Below are 21284 nucleotides of genomic sequence, written 5' to 3'. Positions count from 1 at the left end.
GCGCTTGGGTGTGGCAGTGGGGCATTGATCGGCGCTTGGGTGTGGCAGTGGGGCATTGATCGGCGTTTGGGTGTGGCAGTGGGGCATTGATCGGCGCTTGGGTGTGGCAGTGGGGCAGGCAAATGTATCTGGCTGCTGTGCCTGAACTCTAGATGAAAGCGAGGCCTTGCGTAGGTCTAATGCATTTGGCCGGTCCTATAAACTCTCTGAACGCCAAATACAAGTTACATGATGGCTGCCTCAGAATGAATAGCTGATCATGATCATGCTGCTTCAAGGCGCTCTTTGCAGTGATCTCCATCACCATGTCATCTGCTTCCCATTCCCTCTTCTCGAGCTAATCCGCTGTCTGTGTCTGTTTGGATATGTCTATGTGCAGGCATGGTGCACAGCCGGCAGGGTGCCTTATGCATTTCCTGCGGTTGGGAGAAGCCTGCCTCCATCTTGATGGATCTAAAGTTCGTCAACACCCTCTCCTGGATGTCTTAATTTTTTTTATTAAATCATTCCTTTTGGAGGCTTCGAGATAGCACTTATGGAATTGCAACATTTGCATATAAATGTCTAGATTATTTTGGTGGATTGAATGCGGCTGTACTATGGATGATAAGGGCAGTGTCACGTGCTTGTTTAGGGGTGGGTAGCTAGGAAGCCTATTACTGGGCCTGCCACGGCAGGAGTCACACTGTCAAACCCAGTTGCATGCAGTGCCTGGGGTTCGATTAAGTCCCATTAAGTGAATGGTAGGTCAGTCCCTGTTGGCTACAATGTACAGCGATTATATTCCATGGTAAGTGGTTTCTAACTTGGTTTCATTGTCTTCTTTTATTCAGAGGGGAAGTGCCCACACCAGGAACCGATGGAAAGCTCTGACTCGTATGGAGAACTATCGGACGCCAGTGACCTGAAGACCCCCGAAAAGCAGAGCACCAATGGCTCTTTTACCGCCTGCGAAATAATTGCTGCGAAAACCAAGCTGGAGTCTGATACAGAGAAGAAATACCCATGTCCGGAATGCGGCAGCCTCTTCCGTTCTAAGTCCTATCTGAACAAGCACATCCAGAAAGTTCACATGCCACCCATGGGGGGCTCTTTGGCTGATCTAGGCCCGACTCTTGGACCTGCCCTAGGCCCGGCTCTTGGTCCCACCTTGGGGCCAGCCCTTGGTCCAGCTCTGGGTCCAGCTCTGGGTCCAGCTCTGGGTCCAACCTTGGGTCCCGCCTTGGGCTCTCCCTTTTCGCCGCAACAGAACATGTCTCTTCTGGAGTCTTTTGGGTTTCAGATTGTTCAGTCCGCCTTTGCGTCTTCACTTGTGGGCGAGTCAGAAGCGGGACATCAGTCCATGAGCCAGGATGGAAAGTGAGGCTGCCCCTGAGCAAGAGACACAACCGGAAGTGGAGCCCATTGGATCTCTTTGGCGATCCTTTACACTTAGTTTTCTTTGTAATCTTTCTTACTGTTTAGGAGACCCACAATAGCCTGGCTTATCCTCGATGGATCACGGGACCAGTAAAGGGATGCAGAGGCTGTACTGTGAACCCCCCCTACGGGCGGGGGCGCGGGGCTGGTTACCAGATGTCCGATGGCAGCTCACGATTGCAGTTCCCTTGTGTCAGGGCTGTTTGCCCGGAGGTAGGGGTGGGCTTGGACTCTATTTGCATACTGACTCTTTCTACTGTTGTCCCAAACTTTGAGGTGTGTGTCCACCCTGGTAACATAGATACTGTGCCAGCAGTGAACAATGCTAGGGTAGGCGATTGCACGTGGGTCAACAAGCACGTGTGCCTTGCAAGCTGCCACAGTACTGCTCCTGTGCTATCCCCCACTTTGGCAGGGACCTTTTTCCCCACCCCATTGTGGGAGACCACCACCTCCTCCTCCCCACCACATCCCTTCTTGATGAAATGCAGTTTGGACTTTGCGTTCCGAGAAGAGGAGACGCCAGCAACAGTCAATACTTGGACAGTGTTCACTAGTCAACAGAGACCATGTGCTTTATTATTTTTTTTTGCTTAATTTTATTTTCAATTCATTAAATTTGCTGCCGGTTTTTAATTCTCTTAACTGCCTGCTATAATTTATGTTCCTGCTGTTGATCGCTAATGAGTTGGTAATTTGCTACTCGGAGGGTGGTAGCCTTCTCTGACAAAGTACTAGACTGATCATCTAGAAGCCGGGAATTTTGTTTTGGGTGTATTGTAATAGTTTAGCTTGACTAAGCAGAAGCAGCAGGTTGAAGGAGTGAGAGAAGCACACCGGCCTGCATATGGTATGATATATGGAGGTTGGCGATAGCAACCTTGCAGCTATGGTCCCGTAGAAAAAAAACACCATTTGAGCTGCTCATCAAGTCATTCGGCAACTCCTTTACAAACCTTCCAAAACAATTGAGTCGACTATGAATTATTTGGCAAGGTTTCTCACAGGACCTGTAGGGGTGGGGGTGGGGGGTCAGATCAAAACGTGGTCTTTCTATGAGAAGTATGCATGGTCAACCAGACTTGTTGGGGGTCTAGGGCCTGTCTGCACAGTGCTCATGGGCCACTTCTGCATCTTGGCTTCTGAACCGGGCAAGGTTTCTAGGTTTTACAACATGTGGCCATGTCTCAGAGGGCTAGTATGCAAATGTAAGGCAGTTTGTTGGTTTTGCATGAAACGGAAAAGCAAACCAATATTCCGAAAGCCCCTGTTTCTTTGAAATGATCAGACATGCATTATTTGACAGCTTTCTCTTGGGAGGGGCGGGGGTTCGGAAGTCTCCAAAACGTTTTACCGCAGGAAGAAGTAAGCAGATGCGTCGTGGGTAAAGTTTTCATCCCTTTTATTTCTGTGGCTGTTCTTCTACAGTGCTCCATTCCCATTTTGCCAGCTAACCTGCAAAAGAGGGAAACTCAACTCTGGAGGGATGAGGCTGAAGTTGGGGTTTTGTGGTTGAGCAAGGTCCATGTGTGGTGGGTGCTAGGTTATTGTTGGGGGGCGGGGGGGGGAGGTGAACGTGTTTGTCATTGAAAGTTTGTGCTGGGTTGAACCCTGCTACTCTATACCCGCTCCTCTTAGCAGCCACTCTTAATTTTTTTATTTGGGACATGTGGCATTTGCTGATGCTGTTCTGCTATTACCATGCCCCGAGTCTGGCATGCTACTTAATGCCATTTTGGTTCTGCCACCCCCTTCTTTGAAATGCTGTTCGTTCTTCGGTATGCTGTGCTATGCTAATATGGTAGGCAATGTTGGCCTATTAGGATCTATGTGTTATGTTCCCAAATGTACCTTTACTAAACATTTTAACATGACATGGTCTTACACCCGCTCTTTGCTTTTATGGGGGTGTTTCCAACCGCCCCACCCCTTCCAACCCAACCTGCCGAGACTCCCCGTTGGACTACAACTTCTAGGCCCCTCCCAGCTATAATTGACCCTGATCTACTCTTGTGTTTTTAATTTTGTAATTTCTTCTTCTTGATTTTGAAACCGAATTTAATTTTTCAGTCTCAAGCTAGTTTTGTTCCTTTTTGGTCACCCGCCTTTTTTTTTCCCAACATAATGCAGATTTTGTTATGCTAGCTTGTTATTTTATGTAAGAAAAAACAACCTTTATTACTAGGTAGGTACTAGGTAGGGTTTACGGTTGACTTTTATTTTGGTGACATGACAAGCAGTTAGTTACGTGTAAATGTATGCATCACTTAAGTGCTAAAATTACACATAAGAACTGTATAAACATTAAAGGGTCCCACAAAGATCCCAAAGCTCATTAAAAGTCGATAGGAAAATGATTTTACTGGTTGGCACCAGGGGTACAATTAAAAACCAGTAGGTAGGAAAAAGAATATATAGGTTAGAGCAATGTTTTTTTTTTTTTTTGTTGTTTTTTTTTTAAAAAAAAGGGATTTAAAGAGTGCAAAGCAATGAGATAGCCGGTAGGAAATAAAAAGCAACAGAGTACAACAAAATTCCTAAACCAAAATGGGAACGTGTTTGCAATGAAGATTTACAGATGATTAAATGTCTAAAGTATTTTGGGGGATTTGTTTTAAGACCAGAACAATTTGTCCATAGAAACCAACGGCGTTGGTACAAGGTAAATAGATCAGCGTGTGGTTATAGGGAAAAGTAAGCGCTACTAGTGTTCCAGAGAAGTTGTAGAAAAGGTTAGTGAGGATAAAGGATTGCTCCAGACGAAGTGTTCCAGAGAAGTTGTAGAACAGGTTAGTGAGGATAAAGGATTGCTCCAGACGAGTCCCAAAGCCAGGTTTGACAGAAATATTTCTGGGGCCCAGGAACAAAAGACCAACTTCTCAGATTGTAGCCCGAGAAGGCTGCACCTGCGAGGTTGGTCTTTTGTACCCGGCCCACTCCCAGACCCTTTTCGCCCCCTGCATACCACCTTCTGTGCGCCTCTCCTGCCCCCGTACTTGTTGCAGGCTCTGGCTGCCTCTGTTCACGGTCTGCAGACCCTGAACCCGGAAGCCCCACCTTTTGTGCTTTGTCTTCTAGGTTTGCAGTTTACAGACCGCAAACTGGTTTTAAATCCAGAGGTCCGAAAGAGGATGGCTGAATAAGCTCAGAAGCAGACAGTCTCTGTGGTGGTACCTCGGAACGTGGTCTGCAATGGATGTCTCCAAGGACTGAAGCGTGCCATTAGTGACTGAGACTGAGTGACTTAGTGACTGAGACCTAAGTCCCTGAGGTTGCGGAGTCCTGTGGAAACAACCTGGTGTTCTAGGCTCCTATGCTCAAAGGAGACTCCTGCTTTTGCATGTCATGGTTCCAACGCCTTATCCATAGCCTGCACAGAAGGGTGGTTCCAGCAACCCAGGCGAAGTCTGGGCACCTTCCTCAGGGCACCTACACCAGTCCACCTTAACGACAGAGGAAGGACTTCGGCAGCAGCAAAATGCCCCCAAGTACTAGCCTTTCGGATGTAGGCCATTGAGACTCTGGTGGAGAAATGGGGCTTGAGGACTGAATGCAGATGGGCCCCCCTTATAAACCAGCATTGGCAATGCCAACTGTTAGGATAGTTTTTCTTAAGTCCACCCAGAGAACTGTAGAAGACTATCCTTGGGCAATACAGAAACTCCAACTCAAGTCTGTACCACTCAAGGTAGTGATAGTGTGTAGCTTGCTGCCAGGCTTATCATAGGAGGGAGAGAGGGCTGTAGGGAGGTACAAATATAAATATATACAGACACACATGTAAAGAGAATTCTTTCGAAAGGTCATAATAAGCAAACGCAATACAAAACCAATACAATACATTTTGTAAGTAAACGGGTGTAAAAGTCTTCTAGAATGGCAGCAGGCAATTCTAGGTAAGTAAAACCACTATTGTAGTAGACTTTGGGAGTTATTCAGTTTCAGGATCAGCATGTTGGTACAAGACCAACACGAGCACCTTTTTACAGTGCCTGCAATTACTTCTTAGAATAGTGGAAACCATTTAGAGGTAAGGAAAAATGTATGTAGCTTATTCTGTTTCAAGAAATACGGTTATACTGCCAACATTAGCAAGTAATTCGCAACACTCGTAACCTATTCTGTTTCAGGAATAATACAGTTACACTAACTACAGTAGAAAGTGAGTACAATACTTAGTTACTTTTTGGAATAGTGACACAATTCAAAGGTAATTGAGAACTTTGTTACACTTTGGTTCAGATAATTATGATAGAAACAACACCAACACAAGGTAAGTTACTTAGAAATAATTTCACACAGCCTAGGCTTTAAGAGTCCTTCCCCCATCTACTTCTGAGTTACTTTCAGCGTCAGAATGGGGGTCAAAAAGGTAGGCGCAGGCTGTAAATGAGTTTGTGTGGAAATCTTCTGTAGTAGATATGATATGGAATTTAGAACGCGCCTGTACACAAGTGTTTCTAGGTGCGACAAGACAATGAGGGGGAAACGAAAGGGAGGACACAACAAGGATCTTACTATGCCTTGTGTCATTCAGATCAACAAGAGCAAGGAAAGGAGGGGGTGGTGAAGTGTGGGACAAAGGAGAACAAGAGTGCAGCCAACGGGTCCCAAGTGCGAGTACTCATTAGGCCAGCCAACGGGTGTCAAATAAGTGGAAGAGGGGACTGCAGGGTTACAGATGCAGACCACAAGTGCAGGGGAGCCAAGAGGCAGTGCAGGATTTCAGCTAGACAGGTAGGGACCTGGGCCCGAATTCGGAGGGTGACCAGTGCATGGAACAGGCAAGTGATCAAGGGAGAGGATGAGAGAAGGCAGAAGCAAAGAGAAAGGTCTTGAGTTGCTTTCGAAACCCGGAGATGGTTCTGCTCAAGTTTCAGAGAGCAGGGAGGCAGTTCCAGAGGGAGGCCCCAGCCGAAGAAAGCGATCTGCCCCTAACTCTTTGCTTGGAAAAGTGACTGACCATCAGAGAGTTGGAGTTGGAGGAAGAGCGGAGAGCTTGAGAAGGCAGATAGTTGGGAAGAGAGAGTTGGAGGTAGTGTGGTCCTAGGCCCCAGAAATCCCTGTGGACAATGCAGAGGGTATTGAACTTGATTGTTGCTGCCACTGGGAACCAGTAAAGGAATTTCAGAGCTGGAGAGATACAATCCCTGGGCTTGAGGCCAAGGACACGTCTTGCAGTCCTGTTCTGGAGTTGTAGAGGCAGGAGGATTTAGAAAGGGGCTGTTGCAGTAGTCCAGCCTAGAGGGAACCAGAGCTCTGGAGACAGTAAGCCTCTGGGGGAAAGTGAGGAGGGGGAAAGTGAGGAGGGGGAGAATACCTCTGAGGAGGTGCAGCTGGTAGTTTGACTAAGTCACAGTTCTTGCGGGTAAAAGGCTTCAGGGAGTTAAGACTCCCTGCATGCATTCGAGTGTTCGGCCTGGGTGAGTGTGGATGGATGGACTCCCGACTACACACATTTCTCCTCTGGTTGTGCAGGGGCGACAGAAAGACTAGGTAAGTAGTACCTCTAGTCCTACAGTACATTAGGAGCGATGAAGATGAAGCCAGATGACTTCACACAGTAGGAGCTGTAGACCCGGTCTCCTGTTCCTTGGTCGTGGTGATGAAAGGAGGGACCCTGGATGGGATTTCACAGGAGCAGTCAGGGGAGGGGACTCCCATTAAAGGATTCTTCATGCTCCAATGCGGATCTGTGGATTGGTGCCTTTTCAGAGACACCAGTGAAGTGTTTTCTCGTCGGATTTGATTTGTCTTGTTTGCTTGGTCTTGCACTCTGATAAAGGGACTTTGAGAGTGGAATCTTGTTTCTGGAGGTCCAGCAGGATTCACCAAAGTTGCAGGAAGATTTTTTTTTCTTCGGAAAGCCATGCCACGCAGGATGGTCGCAGGTCCCAGGTTGTCGGTTTGCAGTCCAGGAACGTCGCAGCACATCGTGGGATGGCTCAAGTTGCAGGTTATCTTGGGACTGCTTATGCCCACCAGTCCATTGGGGGAAGCCGTCCTCTTTGGAGCTTCCCTGCCGATTCAAAAACTGGGTCATGACAGCAGCGGTCACTTCAGGCTTCACTAGTAACTGGAGGGGGCTGCAGGTGTCTCTGGTCAACTGGATATTTGGTTCTTCTGTTCCAGTGGTCGTCTTGTCTTCAGCTTCCAGGGCCAGGCTATTTATCCAGGAAAGCCCAGCCAATTGGCACTCGTGCTGCATTCAAACTTTGGGGTGGGGACGAAGTCCAGTCAAACCAGGAACTCTCCCACCCAAAGACTGCAGAAGAAGGACCAAGAAAGAACAAGCGCATAAGAAATGGCAAAATAAGAAGGGCGCACCGTTTTGGGTCAATCGCAGGGGCTGTGAACACTGCCTGTGGATAAAAAAAAAAATATCACACAAGTCTTTACAACATGTACACTGCCCCCCAGCCATTCAGGTTAGCTTGTCACTGTAACAGTAGCAGTGAGAAAAGAGTTACTGCTTGCCTCATCAGCACTCCAGATAATGTGGGGTGTGCTGATCTCACAATACAAAATGTGGAAAGGATAAGAATTATCCCTCTACCTTTGGGAACATGTGCCCCCACAAGGAAAATGGGAAGCCCAAAGGGCTCCCAGTAGCACTGCACACAAGGTGATATGTGCTACAAAGTAAATTACAGATGCCTTACAAAAGTAATGAACAAGGGTTCCCATACAAGGAGTAAAATAGTGAGCAAGTGGGAAAAAGGCTCCCACTCACTCAGACAAGTAAGTCCAGCAAAAAGTACTTTGGGTCTCACAGGTGAAGGACATTTGGCATAGAAATGAAAAACCTACTTAACACCAACAGTTTGGGCTTTTGTGTAGACTTGCGAAAGCCACTTGTCAGACACAGCCACAGTGGTAATAACTATTCTACTCTCTGCTTCAAGTTGTGATCGGTAGTAAGGTGGCAGTGATTAACAAATGGGTCAAAGTGTTTCTTAACATTGGCGGACCATGATCGCTCTTTGAACTATAACTACGAACCTGCAAAGAACAAAAAAGCGATTGTGGGGGAATGATTGGTTGCAAGTGTGCCTTGATGCCTGTGGTGATTTGCTGTGTTATACAAGTGTGAAGATGATGATGAAACTATTGCAGATTGTAAAAAATACCCCTACATTACTCAGGATGGGACATCTCTGAATGTTCTCCCAACTATCTGATTACATTTCCAGAAAACCGAGTGCTTATAAATCAAGTGACTGAAGGCAGGCCTGGTAAGACATTTTTATTATACCAGTAGTGTGTTTACAACTCCAATTAAGTCATTAACTCTTAGTAGACTGCTTTGAACGAACAATGGCAGGCACTTTGAATGCAAACCCTGATGGTAAGGTTTGATTAAAGTGATCTCAAAGAGTTTTGTGCAGGCAGGGCTGGAATGGATGGAAATGGTCATAGGGATTAGCATGGCCATGGGCAGTGTGGCAGGTCAGAAGGAGATAGACTAGGGTTTTCCATGTTAATATGAATTAATTAAATAAGAAACGTACCTCGCTTCCCCTAAGCTATGGGTTTCCCTACAAAACTAACTAAAGTAGGGTTCTCGTTAGTCAGTTGTGAAGTCCAAAGGAATAGTCTGTCAAAACGAATCTATTCTGACACTTCCACTAATGCTAAACTAAAGTTCAGGAGAATAGTTCCTTTCTATTCGATTGCTTCCGCGGGAAGTCTGTTAGTATAGAAATTTTAGATGGTTCTTGGCGATCACTTTAATCAGTTCCTTTAATTTACTTGGAGGACTTTTCCACCCCTCTTGTTCTTTCTTCTCTTGGCCTTTCCATATTCTCTTTAAAGGGGTTCCTCGTCCTGGAGGTTCTTTCAAATTTGGTTTCCTACATGTAGTCTCGGGAGGGTAGCTTGGGGGCAACGTGCTCGCCTTGCAAGCAAGACGACGCGGAGCAACACAGGTTCTATTCCTGGGTCTGTGATTAAAAAATAACCAATTGCAATTACTTGAAACGCTTGGTCTAACTTTCAACTTGTATTTTGAATAGCATGTGCAATCTGGTTTCCGTTAGAATTCTCTCTCTTCTTATCACTTGGCTTTCTACTGTGGCACGTAGAATGAACACAGTAATGATTCTCACTCTACCTATTGCTTTGCTTCTCACTGGGACCAGTATGAGGTAACCAGTGATGATTCCAACTCCTCTTATTACTTTGCCTCTCATGAGAACGAGTATGAGATGAGATACCGATAACGATTTTTCACTGTTCTTGGCACACTGCGTCTCACTGGGATGTGTATGATGGGTCCAGTGATGAGCCTCACTCTTTTGTTGCTTTGTCTCTCACTGGGGCGAGTATGAGGGGCCCAGTAGGGATTTTCACTTAGGTTGATACCTTGTGTCTCACTAGGACGTGCATGATGGACCCAGAGATGACTCACAATTTCTGTAACAATACTGTGAAGAGAATAGTATTTGTTATACTTGTTACCCTACCTGAGTCTCCCTCTCTCCCAGTTACGTTCTTGGTGTTGGGGCCGGGTCACCTGGTTGGCAGCTTGTCTCTGGGATTCTTTTGTGTGGATCAGGATGACGTTCTCCAATGTTCTCGCCTTGCTAGACCAGTCTGGACGACTCTTTCCAGCGAACTGCACCGACTCCTGCGGTTTTCAAAAGCTCCCGACGACCCCCTCCCACCCCCCCGAGAGCTGCACCTTCAGCTTACCAAAGCTCTATTTCTTCCTGGTGAAACTCGGACACCATAGTTGGTAGTAAGCTGCGCCACCTCCTTTCCACTTGCTTTGCTGCCTTCACAGCTTTTAGCCTCCAGGGCTTCTCATTGGAGTCTCCTCCTCCAGTCCTTATGACGCTGCACTGGGACTTCCCCTGCATAATGTTGTAGTCCTTCTTTGACAATTATTCGCTATTGTTCCATTTTCTTTTTTTTGTCACAGTACCATGCAGGTAATTCTTCTCAGATTGGATACTGCAGTAACAAATGTATAGTGATTTGTTCTGTTGTTTTCCAGAAGGGTTCACTACCTTTTGATTGTTTAGTGAATTGGGCAGGGAGTTCCTCATTGGAACAAGAGTCCTTATCCCCAGGGGGGGGTGTCTCTCCTGGTGAGGTCCCACTTGCCTCTAGCCCTAGGGATGGTATCGTGTAGCGAGCTCACCTCCCTAGCTTTATAGGGAAAGGCTCCCCCTTTGGAAAAATAATGAACTGCTGTGATTCGTCGCAGCAGGCAATGGGTGGGCACATAACCCAACAACGCCTACAGACTCTGCGTCCCTCTTCGTATCATTACACCATATATATACTCAAATGTAATAGTTTTGGCTTACATCTGATAGCCCAAACTAAAAACAGCTGTAAGAGTGAAGACCATGATGTCCTGCACTGGATCAGAAGCGTTTGAGCAGCAGAAATAAATCACTTGGTTCTAGGAAGGCAGCAAGAGCTCTTCTGTCCTGTTTGCAGACAATCTATGCAGGAGATCAACATGATGCACACAAGGCTGTGGTGAATGAGGAACCAGTTGCCCCCACCAGATCATAGGGAGGAAGCGCCTGAGACAGGATTCCCCTGGATGGAGAGGGGCAGCGTTTCTCCTTAGGAAGATTTGGAGGAAGGGACACAGGCCCAGTGGAATGATGTTCAGGGCATAATCTCTCCTCGCAGCTTCCAGTCAGAGTAAGTTTTCATGAACCAATTCCAGTTTATTTTGGGTCCCAGGATTGAAAGATATTGTGCGTTTCGTAGCCCACTGGCCCCTTGCTCACGGATATTTCCACATGGTTACTCTGGTACTTTACTTACATGGGCAGTCGGGCACTCTCTATGGTAAATAGTGCTTCGGAATTGCGGAGCCATTAGGTCATGGAACATGCATTAGTTAATAGTACCGTAAGGAATAAGACTATCCTTACAAGGACGCACATCGCATTGATACTAAAGTTCATATTTTAGGGAATTCAATTTGGTTGTCTATGGCTTATGCTAATTTGTGCTCGGGGTCAAGCTAGTTCAGGTTACACAGTATTCTTATTGTTGCATTGGGGGCATTAAATTGATCACATTGGGCCAGATGGTTGTGTACAGTTACGCTATGGACAAAATCAATTTGTATGCAAGTCCTACAAGGCCTTACCTGTGCATGATGGCAAATAAAGTGCATAGTGCTCTCAATGTTGTCCAATGATCCTATCGTTGCATCGGGGGCATTAAGTAGATCACATGAGGCCACATACAGTAGCGTCATGGACTAGATCATTGTGTATGAGCCCGACAAGCCCATTTTTTGTGCAAAATCGCAGATCAAGTGTATAGTGCTCACAATACAATCCGCTGATTGAATTACTAGATGCCTGGGTTTTAGAACATGCAGCCCAAGCAGCTGTTCACGAAGATGAACTGGCTGTATACTAGTTGGCCTGTAATCATTATAATTCAAAAGGCAATATTTGGTGCAGGTGCTACAGAGTGGGTATGTTTGATTTATCACATGGGGCTTAAGGGTTGCATCATGCGCTGGATCAATATAAATATGGATCCGATGAACCTGTTTATGTGCAAAAGTGCGTGGTGCAGAAATTGCTTGGTGCTTCTGCTACAAATTAATTTCTGTCCAAATTCGCAAATAGTCCATTGGACTGAAAATGCCTGATGCACCAACTACAGATCAATACCAGGCTTGCCCTTATGGTTTGATGTATGTAGAGGAGATGCCTGATGATAAGAAGGCAATTTGGAATGTCCTTGGCCATATTAAGTTAAATACAACTTAAACCATAGATCACAATGCAATTAGAATGAGATTCGAGAGTCTAGAGTCTAAATTGTCTCGTACCTGGATGGAATGCATGGAACCAGAAAGTGCTGTCCAACCATACTCCCAATTAGCACATCCTTTTGAGAAAGACTTATTAGGGATAGGCAGTTCCCAGATGGGCTTTCTAGATGATCCCACTAGCGCTCAATATTACAAAAGTTTGTTATTAAGACAATCAATCAGAGTAACACTTAAATATTAAAAACAATAATAAAAAAGGAGGATTAGGGAAAAGATGTCTACCAACAGGAAAAGGAGTTTGGGCAAGACAAGTGAGGGGGTCAGCAGAGCTTGAAAATGATCTGACTATTATGTAATGGTGTTTTATTCTTTTTCTGAGGCATGTGGATCTGCTTAGATCACATGCTATGCAAAGGCTGGCATCTAGTGGTAGCCGCAGAGTATTACATTTTTTGTTTTCGAAACTCAAAGGGACGTCGACTGTACCCATGATCCTTCACGCGTCCACCATCGTAGTTTGATGTACATCGTGGAGTTCCTCCCTCTGGCTTATAAAAAGTTTAAAGTTAGATTTTCTTTCTGTCCTTTCTATGACCGTACACTGTTCTCCGGCGATGGCTTTCGAAGACAAGACCATTCGTCGACAACTATTCCTGTCTTGACGAACTTTGTCTGCAGCCTACCTAGGCCCCAACGGTCCTTAGCCCTGTACAGTAGGCAGAGTGGGTGGAGATCATACACTTGTAACCTTTTAGAGAATGCCTCTTCTGACTCCTTATCTTCCCTTTTATCACTGTGCTACCCTTAAACTAGCAATGGAAAACATTCCTTTTTAATTTTGCCCTTCCTGCAACAGGAAATAACCCTGGAAAGACATGCACGAGGTGTGCAATCACTGTCTGCCTGAGAAAAACTGCAAGTTCTGCAGACTTTTCCACCCAAAAAACCCTAAAGGACCGTTGAACCCGACACTGGGCCGCCCATGCCATGCAGGCTGAGGCCTCCATAGATGTGGTGGGGGAATCCAGTGAGGGCAGCATCGACATCCTTGGTGTTGCTGAAGGCGATCGGAGTTCAATGTAATCCCTTGTGCTATACACAGACCCGATGGCCATAGTACGTACAGGAAAAACATACTCAGATAAGTGGAAATTACACGGGCACATGACAGGGTTGCCCACTTTCCCCCATGTTATACATCATTGCCGCCGAACCAGTAGCTGCCTACCTACGACAGGCGATGGGGGCATAATATTAGACTGGGTGCCACATTTAGTGTCTATGTACGCGGATGACACGCTACTATATCTGAATAATCCCGAACACCTACTACCATACATATTGGAGACACTGGATGGGTTCCATAGATATACGGGAGTCCATATAAACAAAGAAAAGTCATGCCTCTTCCCCCTGGCTGCCTTGGGCGAGGAATGAATTGAGAATCTCCCTGCTATGGCCCTCCAGTGGAAGACCACCTCATTCAAGTACCTGGGAATCGCCATCCACCGAAACCCCAAAGTAGAACATACATTGAACACGGTGAGAGCTAGGGAGGGCCTAGAAAAATCAATGGTCTTCTGGAGAAAATTACCACTGTCGGTTGCAGGGAGGGCCGGGCTCCTCAAAATGGTAGCATTGCCCCGGCTGTTGCACTGCTTTAGCAATGTTCCATTCAACGTCCACCCCCATCCCCCAAACCCCCCATTATTTTTCAGGGACCTGGACAAGCTCTGTAGGCAATTCCTCTGGCAAGGGGGAAGGCATACAGTCTCACTACAAGTACTGCAGAGACCCTATGAAAAGGGAGGCCTGAAAATCCCCAATTTCGAGCTGTATTTTTTGGCAGGACAACTGCGACATGTAGTGACATGGATGGCGGATGAGATCACGACAGACATTCGACTCCTACAACCGACCATCCCACAAATGCTCCTTAGAGACCTATTCCGGGCCCCGGCAAGCACAACACAAAACTGCCCCTACTTGGTGAAACTTGGGATTCAGATTTGGAAACGGGTATGCCGTATCACAAAGATAATGGATCTGATTTCCCCCCAGATCCCTATAGCAGCGACCATGGCGGGCAGACACTGGGGTGAAACGGAAATAAGAATTGGGTGGGAGCCCTGCAGAGTAGCCACATTGGAGGATCTGTTAAATGACCAAGAGATCCTGACCTTTGCCGAACTGCACAAATCTACGGCACTGCCCGCTGGACAGTTCCTGCTACATGGAGCAGTGATGGAAAGGCTCACAGAAAGATGGCCTGACATCAAGAACCAAGTAACAGAACATGAAACCATAGAAAACCTACTAAATGTCATGAAAGGGGGCCACGAAATCTCGAGAATTTATGAAACATTACTGGACTGTACATCCAATGAGGAGCTTAGATGCAAGGCGAAGTGGGAAAACGAGCTGGGTATGGAATTCGAGGACAAGTCATGGGGAAAAAATAACCCACTACCACAAAAAGGTCTCCAGAAACGCCAGACTGCAGCTGATACAGTTTTACATCACCAACAGAGCGTACCTCACACCAGAGGTGCTCTCGAAGTTCAAGGGAGCAGGGGCCAGAAAATACAACTCTTTTGGACACAGATAGCTACCAAGGTGGCTGAGGCATGCATAGATTTGTACATACAAACCCCGGTGTCATGCATTCTGGGTGGACATAGAAGAAGTCGAAAGAACAAACCACTGAATACGCTAAAAGACCTGACGTACATACTAGCAAAAAGGTGTATCGCCATGGGGTGGAGAAACATCAAAAGCCCAAGTGCAGTATTGTGGTGGGGAGACCTCCAGAAATGGGTAACGGCGGAATCTGGAGCATGGGAGAACACATTACGGGAACAGAAACTAGACAACAGTGATGATCTGCAACAATGGGTGGCGTTCACAGTGCCTTTATTCAATTCGAGGAACAAAGACACTACCATAGATGGCAGCTTGTAATCGGAGCCCTGGAATAGCAGACTCAAAGCACAGACTGTGGTCTTGGGAGGGAGGAGGGAGGGGGAAGGGGTTAACGCGTAAGACTGCTGAACAATGTTTCAATGTTGATAACTTGGTTTGTTGGTATTGTTATGGAAAATAAAAAAATAAAAAAAAATGTAATCCTTTGTGCTAACCCCAAGCAGGCCAGTGGTCCTGTGACAGAGAAATCACCCGGCAGCTCCGGCACACACACTTCACGCCACACTAAACGCACACCCCAGGAGTAATCCTCTAAGCCATCCCTGTTCTTTGGGCAATAGTGGTCGCCACATGACAGGCCTCCAAAACAGGTGCCGAAAGCAGTTTCAGACACCGCCCCTAAAAAAATCTGCTCCAGTATAATACTTCCTAAGGCTGCCCAACATTTTAAAATAGACACCCAGTAGGCCCAAATTTACAAGGATTTTGTGGAGGACATTCTTGGAGACAATGTCATGAAACCACGCTACTGCCCCCTTTGGATGTCCTGGTCCGTACGACCACGTGCCAGAATGGTTCCACACACCCTCCAACATGACGGACACCGCTCTCTGATCAGCGGTATAGCTTCTAGCTCGGCTAGAGAATCGCCCCGCCCCTGCGGTTCGGCGCGTGTCAATTTGCTCACAGTTCCTAGTTCGGCTGCTGTTCCTAGCTTTCACTACTGGGAATCTTCCTTGTTTCCCTTGTGCCTTCCTGGACTTCCCGACCGCGGCCCAGCCTTGCTGCCTTCCGCGGTCCTCTCCCAGGATTGCTCTTCCACGGTTGCCCTCAGACCGCCTTACCTCTTCACCCAGGACTTCCTGAGCCTTCCGGACTTCCCGACCGTGGCCGTGCCTTGCTGCCTTCCGCGGTCCTTCCTCCCAAGATTGCTCTTCTGCGGTTGCCCTCGGACCGCCTTACCTCTTCACCCAAGACTTCCTGAGCCTTCCGGACTTCCCGACCACAGCCGTGCCTTGCCGCCTTCTGCGGTCCTTCCTCCCAGGATTACACTTCCGCGGTTGCCCTCGCACTGCCTTACCTCTTCACCCAGAACTTCCTGAGCCATTCGGACTGCTCGACCACAACTGTGCCTTACCGTCTTCGGCGGTTCATCCATCCAGGACTGCTCACCTCGCGGTTGCCTTCGGATCGCTTCCTCTCCTCCCGGGCACCTGCCTACCTCTTGAACATTGAACTCCTAGACCATCGGCTACCGACAGTGTGGCGTCAGGTGAAGCCTGTCTTTACCTCCATGAGACCCGCACCTCAAAGAAACGCGGGCAGCCAGAACCAACAAAGAAGAAGCACTCCAAGCCTCAACAGGTGAGCCCACAAACAAGTCGTGATAGTTGTGACAGACAAGAAATCTGCCACACAATTTATCCCCCCCCTGCAATCTATCCAAAGGTGTATTCAGCCTTCCCTTCTTACACCAAACCTTACAAGAGAGGTCAACCCCTGCATCTGGAAATATTTAGGCCAGCCCCCACCAAAACCCTAGGTACATCAGAGTTCAGCGTAGACCCGATTCCTTGGCAGTCACCACTAAAAGGAAAAGGGCGGGCACACCTCTAGCCTCTGTGAAGGCTCTGCCTGATGAAGAAAGCAAAAAGATCTATGAGGCAATCCCCGAGCTTCTTAAGTCACAACTTCTAACAACTGTGTCAGAAGGCAAGCAGGTGGATAACTGCATTTTAAAAAACTAATTAGATGCTGCTGACGATACAGACCGCATTATAGCCGAGGGCACATTAATCAAATGCTATGCCTGGCTAAGGCAGTCCAGGGTTCAAACAAGAAATGCATGCCACGTTGCTCAACATGCCCATTGAAACTAATGTCCTGTTCGGTAAGGCAGTCAAGGGTGCCCTGAAAAGTGCCAAACTGGAATATGACACCCTAAAATCTCTTGGACAACTATCCAACAAACCTTTTGACCAAAAGGGGACTTTTAACACTAGAAGGTTCAGTGGCCAGGGTCCACAACAATCCTCTGGTTACAATCAAGGCAGCCCATCACCATTTGGGGCACCTCACAAGGACAGTCCTCCAACTTTCAAAGAAGTTACAAATGGTCTAGAGGCTCCACTCCACCCAAGCATGCAATGACTCCTCACTCGAGTTCTCCTCCCATGCCACTCCTGTAGTAGGTTGCATCACACAATTCACCCACGCATGGGAGGGGATCACTTTGGACAAGTGGGTGTTATCCTCTGTGGCGGGGATAGAAATCATCCGAGCAAACGAGGTAACCACAGGTGTTTATTCAACCTACCTCCTTGTGCCAAAGAAAGACCTAACAATCTGCCCTGTACTTGATGTGCATCCAGCGAACGCGTATGTCAAGTCACAAAGATTTTGCATAATAACACTTCAGGAAGTAATTCCTCTCTTGGGGATTACACGGCAATATTGGATATGAAAGATGCATACTTTCATATTTCAATGTTCCCAGTGCACCAAAATAATCTATGCTTTCAAATAGCAGGATAACAGTACCGATTCAAGGTGCTCACTTTCGGCATGGCCTCTGCACCAAGCGTATTCACAAAGGTACTAGCAGTGTTAGCGGCGCACCTATTGAAAGTGAGCGTCCCCCCAAAAAGGCATTTAGAACTCCCCAAGAAGAGTCAATGATGGTCGCACCCCAGATGGGAATGAGACCAAAACCAAGTGCGGGTGAAGTTAATAAGTGAAAGTTTATCCAAACAAATGTAGGGCAAGCCGAGAACTCTGCGACTCCGAGAGTGCTCTGTCTGGCAATAGAAAAACATTCATATTTATTACAAAATTATGTCATCAGTGAGGTGAGCTATAGAGGGCACATAGTCGTGGGGATTGGGTGGTGAAGACTGGATACTAAACATTGTATAACATTGTCTAAGGGCAGTGCTCCATGATTGGTGGAGATCCATGTGGTGCCAGTGCGGGGTACTCGGGTCAGCTGGGCTCATCTAGGTGGAGTGCTGGGTCTGAGGATGTCCGAACTGTTACAATTTATGGTACATATTGCCCTTGTGGCCACACATACTTTGTTCTTGCATTACTGCATCTAACGTACCACCGTAGTACGCCAGTGGCTTGTGACCTAACAATGTTTTTTGTGTTAGCACTGCAGTCATGAGTGTCCCATTACAATGTGAAAATAAGTAGAACTCGCGTTCATAATCTGGGGTTGCGAGTACTGGTGCTGTAGAGATCCATTTTTTTTAACGTGTTGAAGGCCTTGTGCTTTTCTGCTGTCCATTGTATCTCTATATTTTCTTTTTGTGCTTCTTTGAGTCCCTGCAGTGATGGTTTCCTGTATCCTGCATATTCTGATATCCAGGTACGGCAGTAATTGCACATGCCGAGACATTTCTGCATTTCTTTCACTGTCTTTGGCTCGTTTACAGTGCGTACTGCAGCCGCCCTGTCTGATATGATTCTTTTACCATCCTTTGATATGAACTGACCCAGAAACAACACTTCTTCTGACAGTATTGTAATTTCTCCTTATCCACCTTGTAACCTTTCTGGGCCAGTAACGTCAAAAGTGTAATAGTGTTTTCTGCACTCATTTTCATCTTTTCCGAAAATCAGTAGGTCATCCACATATTGAATGATCGTGCTCTTTGTGACAATATTGCCTAGATCTTCATGTAAAATTATTTTGAGTATACTTGGGCTCTCACAGTACCCCTGAGTTAATCTGCAATGCTCATATCTTTTCCCTCCCAGGGTGAATGCTTCTCAAGTATTGTGACTTGGGGTCCAATGGGAAAGAGAAGAATGCATTCTTCAAGTCTACCACTGTAAAGTATGATGCACCTTTTGGTATGCTACACAAAATTGACGCAGGATTTGGGACCAAAGGAAATTCTTTTTGTATGATGTCATTAAGGAGGCGTAGGTCCTGGATCATCCTCCACGCCCCGCCCTTTGCATTCTTGATGGGGTAGATAGAAGTATTACATGGTGAATTGGAGGGCACTATTATCCCCTCCCCTAACAGGGCATATATTGTTTCTTTTATCCCTTCTTCTGCTTCTCGAGACAGTGTGTATTGCTTCATCCTGGAGAGCAATGCCACAGGTTTGAGTTTTATTTTTACTGGTGTCACTTTGCGCAACAGTCCGACATTGTGTGGGCCTGTGGTCCATAATTCTTGTGGCACCAGTTGCATGTCTTCATTAAAGAAGGAAGTTGGCGCCCCTACCACTGCCATCAGCTGTACTGACACCTGTTTTGTCTGTATCATGATATCACAGGGGATTGCAATCTCCATCACTATCTCCCCATCGCTGTCTGAATCAGTAAAAAGGTCCTCGTTGGACAAGTCTCGCAGTGCTATGTTGGCATTCATGCACAATACTGTACGCCACTGACACCCATGTATGCCCATTCCTATAACTGCTATTCTTTGTGCTGACACATGTACTGCATGCAAATCTAAGGACATCACTGTTCCTGGCATTATTTCTGGGCGTGCTATAGGGTGGAAAACAAACTCTGCGGGCACACTCCATTCTTGATGCTTTAACTTAGGGACCACTCGTGCTAGTGTTTTTAGTCCCTGGATGAACATGTCTGGATCAACTGGTATGCCGCGGGCCTCTGGCGCTGTGGCTCATGAGTGTACCACCAACATCACTCACATTGCGCAAATCCCGGGGTCGAGCATACTATCCCTCTTTCTGTGAATGATATAGTCATATTGAGCTTGCTGAGGAGGTCCTTGCCCAGCGAGTTAATCAGTGATTCTTCATAGTACAGTAAAGGTGCTCGTACTGTCTTCCCACCCACTTTTACATCCAAATCCTCTGTGTAAGTGTTATGCTCACCTGGTATCCACGGGGACACCACCCAGCCCTGGTTGGATGATTTGCACTCTCGAACCCTCTCCCGGTCCCTTGGTAAGGCCTCTGTTTAAAGATGGGTCTTAATATTGTAAAAGTTGGATGCTTATGTCCTGCTCCTCGTGGCAGGTGCGCGTACATGTTGGGGACGAGCAGCGACCCAGTTACTTCACTGGTGCAAGCCCCCTTTTGCTGCGACTCTGTAGGTTTGCTGCTTTACAGTCTTCATATGCAGTTCTTATGTTCCTCTTAGTTCGAATACTAATGTCTTGCTTTTTTCCTTTTAGGTATGGAAAGGTATTTTGGTGTTGTCATGCAGTTTGAAGATGAGCATGGGCCGGTAGGCGAAAGCGTGGTGTGCGTGATGCTGTCCGGTGAGTAATGAGCGATGCGCAGTGCTGTTTCGCCTTTTATATTACTAACCTGTGTCTTTTCTCTCCTTGCAGGTTGCGATGTTCCTCACCGAGCGCCGTAATGTTCCAGCAATGATACTGACCAGGAGATGTCGAACCAGGTAAGAATTGTGTGGCTTTCTTCATTCAGGAGGAAACGAGAGTAAACTCTTACTAATGCTGTCTTTCTTTCTCCTCTTTCCAGGTTATGGTATTCCAGGATGCATGCGGTGCCGGATGATGGAGTTCATACCTTCAGGTGAGTGGAACTGAAGTCAGCGATGCATCGAAGACAGGATACTCTTCCAGGTAAGTTTTGTAGTGTTCTTTCTCTCTCTGCAGGTCCTTGGTTTCAGGTAAGCTGGCATGAAAGAACTGGACACGGTGAGCGTTACGCTGCCCACAGCAGAATAATGCAAAGCATGTTCTGCTGTTTGGGTGCGGTTGAAATAGTCTCAGGTAAAGTAGTCCAGGTAAAATAGTCCCAGGCTTGCCACATCCAAAGTAGTCCAGGTAAAGTAGTCCCAGGCCTGCCACACCCAAAAGACTAGACCGCATAGCTCAGTTCCTTGTGTGTGCTATGTGTGTGCCTCCATGTTGGCTGACCCACCCCGCCCCCCAAGTTAAATAGTCCCATTCTAATGTTGGTCTTCATGATGGTTATGAGCCTGGTGCCAAAGGCGCCAGGACTAACTCCAAGAGAGTCTTGGAGGAGGATTTAAGGCCTTTGACCTGGCCCTAACTGGAAAGCTTACTTGCCAGTGAGGGCCAGGGGCATGGGTCATGACAGTTAGGAACGTCCCCAGAGAACCCCTGAATTTCCAATTTACGATTAGATAACAGAAACCTGCAGTCCCGTAGGCATTATTTTTCGGCTCCCGAGTCCACCATAAAAATAAATTATTTCCT

The 21284-nt window shown here is 46.8% G+C and overlaps 1 protein-coding gene across 6 annotated transcripts in view; it reads left to right on the top strand.

The window, feature by feature from the left end:
- Positions 1–2064, top strand: part of PATZ1 (POZ/BTB and AT hook containing zinc finger 1) — a 69586-nt gene extending 67522 nt beyond the window's left edge. For all 6 annotated transcript variants that reach the window (XM_069619807.1, XM_069619804.1, XM_069619806.1 and 3 more), the window contains one exon: positions 834–2064. In XM_069619807.1, coding sequence (XP_069475908.1) covers positions 834–1363 — 530 coding nt within the window. In that variant the 3' untranslated portion in view covers positions 1364–2064. The remainder of the gene's footprint in view (positions 1–833) is intronic.
- The last annotated feature ends 19220 nt before the right edge of the window (positions 2065–21284 follow it).

The sequence above is a fragment of the Ambystoma mexicanum genome, chromosome 10, assembly GCF_040938575.1.
Source record: "Ambystoma mexicanum isolate Mex_15411 chromosome 10, UKY_AmexF1_1, whole genome shotgun sequence".
Taxonomy (NCBI): Eukaryota; Metazoa; Chordata; class Amphibia; order Caudata; family Ambystomatidae; genus Ambystoma; species Ambystoma mexicanum.
Note: the sequence above shows the minus strand (reverse complement) of the source record. Positions and strands in the feature narration are given on the sequence as shown.